A 9464-nucleotide genomic window follows, 5' to 3' on the forward strand; every position below is an offset into this window, starting at 1 on the left:
TCTTTCAACACTGATTTTTCTGAAATTTTTGCATTTTTTTCCTAAAAAAAAAAAAAAAAAAAATTCAAAATGAGATATAATTCCATTACATGCCAGCTCCACTAAACTGACAGCTGACAGCAGTCAGTACACTGTAGTTACACTGGGACAAACAGCCCGACTCAGACACTTGTGAGACTTGTGTGGTTTAAAATGTGCATGTTTAAGTTTCTTCTGTTTCACCATGTAGTAGTTAGTAAGTGGACAATATAATGACGGGGTGTACGAACCTTTTTTTTAATTTTATTTTACACCGTCTTTAGATAATAACTTACTAAAGTATAAGAGGACTCAATTGGAACCTTGGTGTGGCAGCTCAGTATTATCCAATAATACTTTAAGGACAGCGTAGCACAACACACACAACATAAAAGTAAGAAAGATGCGTTTTCTCTACCAGTACACCTCAGAGTGAATCATGATGCAACAGCATGATAAAAGCTATATTCCATTTTTAAAATCTTTATCTGTAAACAGTTGAGCCTTTGTTGTGTTACTTTAACTCAGACTTATCTGGTAATGTCTTGTGAAACATCAGCATTGTTACTATGGTTTCCTGTAGTTTAAATCACCTTGCACATTGATTTATAATGGTGGTCAAAATGTAGACTGGAACTGTGTGTAAATGGTTTCAGTATTCAGTTTTAATGAACACCAGCCAGCCTATCAGAGCCAAATGTTTGCCATGGCCATGGTCTAAAAACACTGTCTATAAGAAATGTCTTTACAAAAAAAAAAAAAAATCTGCAGCAGGACAATGACCCCAACCATACAGCCAGAGTCATAAAGATATATCTTCAGAGACCAGAGGAGCAAGGAGTCCTGCAGCAGATGGTCTGGCCCCCACAGAGCCCTGATCTCAACACAATGGCGTCTGTGTGAGATTACATGAAGAATCAGAACACAATGAGGCAGCCTAAATCCACAGAAGAACTGTGGCAAGTTTTCCAAGATGCTTAGAACAACCTACCTGCCAAGTACCTTGGAAAACCTGTGTGCAGGTGTACTGAGAACTGGTACTATTTTAAAGGCAAAGGGTGGTCACCGCGAATACAACTGTAGGACTTTTTTCGGTTTATTACACTTTGCATGAAGATCATGATGAATAAAAAGTATTTATGGAGTTATTTTTGAAAGGATCCTGAATTTAATTTTAGTGCCTATAACCTTTGCACAGCAGTGTATGTTCTTAAGTGCATCTTTAAAAACTGCACTTCAATCAGGAAAGATGCAAATTGATCTGAATGCAGAGATTTCATTTAATAAAGACTTTGGAGTTAACCCCATCAATTAAAGAAATGTACAGGGATAGAGCCCTGTGAATAGTAACCAGGCTGAGTTCCCCGAAGCAGACTTAGACGGCGCCTTGACAGTGGTGGTGGTGGTGGTGGGCCAGCGGCATAGACCGCAGTGACAGCAGAGAGACATCAAAGGTAAGGTGCTCTAAATGTTCTTTAGCTAAGATGATCAGTGGAGGATAAGAATCAGATAAGCTGTTCTGTCTTCATAAAATACTTATAGCCTGCATTTCAATGACAGAGTCCTGCTATTCGCTGCTGCTCGGAAATCTGGCTTTTGCAACTAAAAGTGTTTTCATTCACAATGTGTGGAGAAACTGTTGAATTTCAATGACACCGGCTTAGCAGGGAATAAAGGACCAGCAAAGTAGAAGTAAAACAGCAGAGGTGAAATAATTAGTGGATGAGAAGAGTACCTCTGTTACGAGTGGCGAGTATGACACAACTCTGTCGTACTGATGGAGCTCATCCTTCGGAATTGCACTCAGTTTACCATGTGAGCCAGGTAATGCCATCCACTGTAATCATTTTCTAAAAATCTTATTTAATTAAAATGTTTGATGTGTGTGGTGTTTACTGGAATGTCCTTTTTTTTATTATTAAATTCGAAATGTTGTGCCATGAGCTGCTGATTTCGGTCACCTCAGTGTCTAATCTTAGAGAAGACCCTGAATCCCCTTGTACTAACTCCAAGGTTTGGATTCAGCAGAGCATAACAACCGACTAAACCCTGTTGTACGGGGCTCAAGTAAAAGTCTGAATCGGGCTCTTTGTCATTAGTAACCAGCGCTTATTTCATGCAGGTCACATATAGTAAACACAGAGTTCAATGTTGAGCAAACTGCCATTCTAGCTCTAATAGAGAAGCAGCACTTCATGAATTTTTAGTCACCCACAGCCAAAAAGAACACACAAGACATCGAGACGTTAAGACGCCATCACTTCCTCATCAGTGGACAGCAGAGAAAGGTAAAGTACGCAGTTCTGCGGAAATGAGCACATTGGTACCAAGACATTTTAAAGGCCTGTTTCAGAAGGATGTAGAGCCCTTTCTATCCCACTCTTTTATCTACCCAGCGTACCAGTGAGCACTGAGGTGTTCACTGACATCAAGGTAACAAGTCAATTTTTTCTACCTTCATCTATCTGTTTATGTCATGTTGAAAACACATACCTCTAGACGCGAGCTGTCCTAAGACTGGGTATCAACAACTTTATATGAGAAACAGAAAATGTGTCAACACATTTCCATAGCACCAAATATTGTTAAAAACATTTCAAAATCAAAGAAATCATTTCCCCACACATTACGCTGTAGATTTGAGAGCTACTGGTCTAATGTATGACATAGGAAAGGGACACATTTCGATGTCAAATATTCAAATATTTTCAGTGAGTAAAGGTCTAAGGGGCATGTTTTAAAATAATAGAAAATATCATTCCCAGTGTTTCAAGTATCTGCAAGAGTTTTAAAGGCATCAATGTACAACTAGCATTGGGACTGTCTACAGTGGTGGTTCCAAACCCAGGGGTGGGGAGACCAAGGGGTTGCAAGATAAATCTCACAGGATGATTAACAGGATGAAGAAGCAGAAAACATACATTTCTCTAACACTTTAGACTTTGCACCAATTTTTTTTTGCTGAAAATTTTACCTCCTCATGCCACAAAAATTCTTCAAACATTATGAATTAATCTGAGGAGGCAGTTCCTCTTTAGCTGACTCCTCATGACTCATTGACATTGCTTTGTTCCAAGTGGTCACAAGACAAAAGCTTTGGGTACCACAGGTCTCCTTCACAGGTATGGGCTGATGCTAGCTTGACGCCTTGTCTACGATGGATGTGTTTCAGCTGCACGTTTCAGTTATCTGTCGGAAAGTCACCGGACAGAACAAATGTGTGTCCAGTCAGCAGCCTTGCTGTACACACTGGCCTAACTGCCACCTGGGGCTGCTTTTTATGCTTCAGGTCTGTTTTCTTTCATGACCGTGGATAGCACTGTGAGCTCTGCCAAACATCCCCGAGTCCACAGCAGTGCAGAGATTGGAGGACTGCTGCTGCTGCTGCTGCTGCTGCTGCTGCTGCTGCTGCTGCTGCGTGGCCAGTGAAAACAAGCTACACACCATCATCTCTTGTGGGCTCAGCAGAACTCATGTAAAATACCTTTCCTTTAGCAAAATAAAAAGGGTTTAAATCTGAGCTGCGAGGCCATAATTGCCATATTGCCATAGTATAAATAATGTGACTACAGCAACACACTTAACCTTAAGAACAACGAGAACTATGTATGACAGCAGCCACTGTCTGTTTTTCTCTTCTGTCTCAACCGGGGTTTTCGACGATAAGAGACATCTTCTCAAGGACAGATTCATACAATGATCTATTCTGGCAGGAAAATGCCACAAGTCAATTCTTTTTCAAGTGTTTGAAGCTTCAAAGCAAGCGAGAACTCAAATATTAGTGTCTGAATGTGACTCAGCTCAAGGAAACACAAACACATCCCTGTGTTTGTGGACTAAGTGCCTGCGTTGGTTAGAGTGATATAGGAGGTGGAGTGCACCGGCTAGTACATTTTTTGGATTCATTTTTATCTCCTTTGCAAACTCCGTTAACCATTGCAAAAATGTTTAGTGCTTTCACAATGACAACAGCAATACGGCAGAAAAACGCAAGGGGTTGTGCTGGTGCGCTGCCACAGGTAATGAAAGATGAAATACGCGCAGCCAGTCCGGTCCTATCAAAAACCAGGCCATCACGTGGCACTCCGTGTCCTGGTTCTGCTTCGGGACTGGACGCTACGACAGTGCAGCTTTCATTTCTCCCCCTCATTTCGATGCCGGCGAGGTTGGCAGCAAATCAGCACCTTGCTACATTTTACACACTGCAGGGCATTCTACCCTGCTCTGGTCACCAGCACGTATTTGAGTGGCCCAGAGCACTGCACTGCAGGAAAACCCATGTCACTGAAAGGAATGAGGAAGCTTGCGTTCATTTTTGCGCAGCGTTATTGTTGATGTGAAAGCCTAAACTCTACGTGACAACATATGCTGTGTGTGTGTGTGCGCGCGCGCCAAATGTAGCAACTGTAATTGGCAATGTAACTGTTATGATGAATGAGGAATTTTGAGTGTAGGCAATAGCCATAGTTGGACCGAGGCATGAATCCCCTGAAGGACAACACACACCGGCAGCGTTATGACGCACGTGACAACACCTGTGTCTGCTATTTTCTACGTGCCTGTCACACCACCGGCCCACTCCCCCGCACCGTCGCATGTCATTCCAGAAGCGCGGCCTCTTACCCCACCGGCTAAGCACTTCCCGGTCAATGTACCGTGACTACTTTTTCTCTCTCTGCAGTCAGGCCGGTGTGCGCTGCAGGTGTCGGGTTGATGCAGCCCGGTGTGTGTTGCACTCAGATAAGTTCCTGCTTCGGACTCCATGGCCAGCAGGGGCCCCCCCGAACAAGCAAATTTCATAGATCAGGTCCCCTGTTCGTATTTACTTGCAATTTTAAATATAAATATCATTACTAAAATGTTATATTTTTCTTTTTGTACAATTTCTTAATTTGCACTTTTCATAAAAACTAAACCCTACTGAACACACAGTACGTTAACTCATTGGATATATGTTCATCTTGCACTTGCAGTGTTTTAACTGCGGCTGACAGTTTTTCTGGACATTTAGGCATCGTGAAACTGTTTAACCAGCATGCTCTGGGCCCAAAGTATCAAAGTGGTTGCCTGGCTCACACCACATTCCTACTACCACCGTGTCACCTTCCGTGTGACTTGTGATTAAAACAAAGCTGTGATTTACAGTGCGCTCGTAAATTTGGAAAGGGGGGGGGGGGGTGTTATAAAATTCTGCTCAGGGCCCCAAGTAGGCCCGGACTGGCCCAGGCTGAGTGGCTAAAGTGCATTAAAATAGCACGGAGAAATGAGAGCAGATGTAGGCATTAGGCTATGAAGGAATGACTTCTTGGCAGGTTCAAATCAGTCGCTCGCCAGCCGCCCCCCCCCCCCCCCGGGGGGGCAGGTGAGCCGAAAAGTTAAGGGTGGGACACAGCATCTAGTAGGGACACATACAGTACATCATGGAGAGCATTTACTAACATTTTCTTCGTTAACACAATCCCTAGAACACATGCAAAAGCACAGACAGCCTACTGCCAAGGTCAGTCCTCCTGCTCCTCGCTGTCCTGCCGGGCGTCTGTCCTCTTCTCTTTGTGACACGAGAAAATCCGTCGCATCTCCTCCTCGTACCTGATGAAATTTTCTCCAAACCTAGCCCAGGCTTTCAGGGGGACTGTGATGGTGTTTCTGTACGGCTGCCGCACTTCGCTGATCTTCAAAAAGACGCCGTAGCGGTTGGAGCCGACGTCGAAGTAAAACCTCTTGTTGTCCACCCGAAAGGACGCGGCCTCGGGAAGCTCGGGGCTGTCGTCGTGATTCCTGGACCCGGCTCGGCCGCGCTCGTCGCCCTCCTCGTCGCCGTAGTCTTCGATGAGCTGCGACAGCGCGTCTCGGAACTCGATGAGCCCCTGCGCGGGCAGCACGATGGTCTGCTCGATGCCCTGGCCGTAGTAGCCCATCGTGCCGTGTCCTTTGCTGACAGTCTGCCGTATGCGGAGGAACCGACCTCTCTGGTTCTCCTTCAGGTCCAGGAAGTACTTCCTGTTGTCCCTCTCGATGAATTCGCTCTTGAGCACGCGGTGGGCATGGTCGTCGGACACCGCCGAGCCGGTGGGAGACAGCGCCGCGTGCTGCTCCTGCGCTCGTCTGCGGGCGTCGTGCGCGCGGCCCTGGCCGTTGTTGCTGTGCTCCTCGAGCTGCGAGGGCGCCAGGCCCCCCCGCAGCCCGATCCGGGCGTAGTAATCTATAAAGTCTCCCAGGCAGTAGCGCAGAGCGGGGGCCATCGACATAGACAGCGTTAGTTTGCTCTTCCTGATGTTATCGTGACGGCCTCTCCCGATCCACACCTCGGCTATTTTGAGGAAGCGCCCGCGCACACTCTGCTTCACGTCCAGATAGAAGCGTTTCTTCTGGATGTCGACGCGCTTGGAGGCTAACTCCTGGATGTCATTGCCCTGCTGCTGCGAGCCGCTCTGGACATACTGCTGGGGGTATGTGGGTCTCGGTAAAGAATCTGATGCAATCTTGCCCCTGCCTCTTTCCATCCCTCTGCAACATCCATCAGCCATCATGATTTATATTCCTCCACTAGACGGCACAGGACGAGGCGATTCCCCCATCCCAGTGGGCGACTAACAGGCGAATAAAGCAGGCTTCTTCATACAACCGGCTGGAGCTACAGACAAGTTAGCCCGGTGCCTCGAATGACCTGAAAATGGCAGCTAGTTTGGAGTCATCGGCTGGTCGAGTTTCTGCGTCCCGAATAAAGGTCAAGCTCGACTATTTGGTCATCTCCACTGCAAACTTCCGTGCCATTCCCATCACCTATTTGCCTTACAGCTACCCCATTTACCGAGGGAGCCGGGGAAGCAGCCAACCTGAAATGGGAGGAGGCGTCCAATACTACATGAACCCCATGAACCCATCCACCCCCCCTCCCCGTCCTGAGAATACCTCAGTTAAAGAGACACGATTTACACTATGACTGTAGAGGCTGTGGTTCTCATACAGGGGGACAACTCACTTCAGCTGCATTAAGCTCATCTCAGCTATTCTAAAGAGGACTGTCGTTTTATGAGGAAATGATGCCTCAGAATCATACATCCAGCCCCCCAGTTATTCCAATACGAGCCCATTCCTGAAGAGAAGATAGTAGGATTAAAGAATGGTTTCGATAAAATGCACATTTACTGTGATTATGTGGGTCAAAATACTGACTCGGTGTCTCATGATTATGACTCTCAAAACCAAAAACCGATTACTGAGTACCTCGTAATAATAGCACATTTTAAGTCATGAAACAGTATCTGTGTTTGACTCACTGTGCTATCAAAAATGTAAGTTAGGCAGTAAATAAGACTTAGTATTTCATGGTTAAGATGTACTATCAGTGTTCATTTATTTGTCAGACACTAACTAGTCTAATGACTGACAACATGTGAGTCACATTTGGAGTCCTTAGAATTGTATTCACTTTTGAAGTTTCCTCTGCTTCTCAAGCCCACTTCTGCCAGGATAAAAATAAAAACACATGGCAAATCAAATTTATGAGATAATAATCCCTAGATACTGCATCAAAAGCCATCATTTTGACTTAGTATCTCATAACTTAGTAAGTCAAAATGTTGACGTTTTTTATGTCTAAATTTTCATCTATTTTTCTTTTCATGGCGAAAAAAAGGCTTCCTTATTTGGTGGCAAAAAATGTCATAATTATACAAGGCTGAAACACAAAAATGCAGCCTGACATCAGCTCATTAGTTAAAAGATTTATTTCATATTTTATAGTGATAAACATTTGCAGTGTTCCAAAAAAAACAAAAAACAAAAATAAAGCCTTAATCTTTGTCTGCAGCTAATGAAATACTTGACCTCTTTTCAAACTGAAAATAGTGCTGGAAAGTCGTTTAAAGGTGCATTCGGGTAGTCCACTGTCACTTGCTTCATCCCATGGGTGATTTATATTCAAAGTTTTTTTCTGTCCAGAAGAACTCTGCAGTCCTCTTAACATTTAAGAGTACTTAAACCTGCAGTACATGACTGTTTAGGCTTCTTGGAAGCAGACATATTGCATTTTAAGTTGATGTGGTTGCTGTTGAAAACAAAGAATTGCGTATTTCCACATCCAGCAGTTACAGAGCAACATGATAATTCATTTGAAGTTGTGATTGTGTCCACCTGCATCTAAATCCAGTATTCCCTCTCTTTTAGCTCTGTTTTTGGTCTTCACCAACTCCCGGGGGAAATATCTGGCTCTTTAACTGATAAATGCTCCACTATGTTCACCAGCTGGTCTGTAAATGTGTCTGTCTGCTTTTTTCTGCTGAGCAGGAAGTGTACAGTAGTGGGTTTTATCAGAGGTTTTTCTCTGAAAACAACTATGTGCTGCTGCTGCTGGAAATGACACTTCGAGAGCGGTCAGAGTGAACCCAAAACAGTAAAGCTGTGGTCCAGACAAACAAACAATGAGCTGAAACTAAAGCCAAGGGGATCTACAGACTCAGCTGATAATTCTCTGTAGGTTCATCAGTACCAGAGACACCTCTCACATTATTCGATACATGATTGTAAAAATACTGTTTATAGCCGCTTTAAGCAAGACCTTTTTCTGCTGAGATCAGTTCTGACTCGGATCACAGTGATCACAGTGAGTGACTGGTCACATTGTTAGGTTGCTTTCCAATAACTACTCAAAGCTGTACATAGCAGTGTCAGCAAAAATCAAATTATTTTTCACAGCCGGGCATGTGTTTAATGTAAAGTATCGAGCTGACGCTAGTTGAAAGCAGAAATTAGGTCCATCAGTGGCTGTGATCAGAAGGCTCTCACAGTGAGGATAACGGGACCACAGCTGTTTTTGATGTCAGTATATTCAATATTGTGTCTGTACATCGTAAGCTAGGAGAAAGGAAGAGGTAATGCTTGCTCTGACACAGACTGTGGTGAGAGGGAGTATCTCCCAATCCACAGTGAACACTAGGTATTTTAACAATCACTTTTGCTTTTATAATTGAAATGAAATTTAAAGACCTTACATCCACAAATATAGCAGTTGAGTCATCCTTAAATGAAATGACGACATGATTTAGAAACTGTACATTACTCAGATGTTATTCTTTCCATTTCCTTTTTTTCAATTTTCAAAAGGCAGTTTGAACATGCACTGGCATCTCATTAGCAGTAAATGTCAGTGTGAAATTATGTTATTTGATTACATTCGTGTGCAGTGTATATACTGAAGTTGAAAACATACTGTATGTATGTTAAATGACAATGACCAGGTCATTATAATATCCCCGCAGAGGTACAACCCCTCCACAAGAGGGCACTACAGCAAGAGACTGCTTGATCAGAAAGAAGTTGCCTGCTGTAGCACCCATCACACCTGAACCTGTGGTTCATACTTGTCATGTGTAGAAGACATTTTGAAATGTAACGAGACATTTACTGTGTAGCTCAAAAAGTCCACATACATGTGTCGAGTATGT

At 43.9% G+C, this 9464-nt stretch overlaps 1 protein-coding gene across 1 annotated transcript; it reads right to left on the minus strand.

Annotated features, from left to right (window-relative positions):
• Nucleotides 1-4393: 4393 nt before the first annotated feature.
• On the minus strand, nucleotides 4394-7019 carry purg (purine-rich element binding protein G). The gene has a single exon (XM_040157372.1). It carries the CDS (start codon nucleotides 6546-6548, stop codon nucleotides 5520-5522), a length of 1029 nt encoding a protein of 342 aa, XP_040013306.1. The 5' UTR covers nucleotides 6549-7019; the 3' UTR covers nucleotides 4394-5519.
• Nucleotides 7020-9464: the final 2445 nt, after the last annotated feature.

Source organism: Xiphias gladius, chromosome 20 (assembly GCF_016859285.1).
Source record: "Xiphias gladius isolate SHS-SW01 ecotype Sanya breed wild chromosome 20, ASM1685928v1, whole genome shotgun sequence".
Lineage (NCBI taxonomy): Eukaryota > Metazoa > Chordata > Actinopteri > Istiophoriformes > Xiphiidae > Xiphias > Xiphias gladius.

Bases quoted from the DNA above. Each gene is read 5' to 3' on its own strand.
- purg (XM_040157372.1), bottom strand. From the start codon at position 6,548: ATGATGGCTGATGGATGTTGCAGAGGGATGGAAAGAGGCAGGGGCAAG.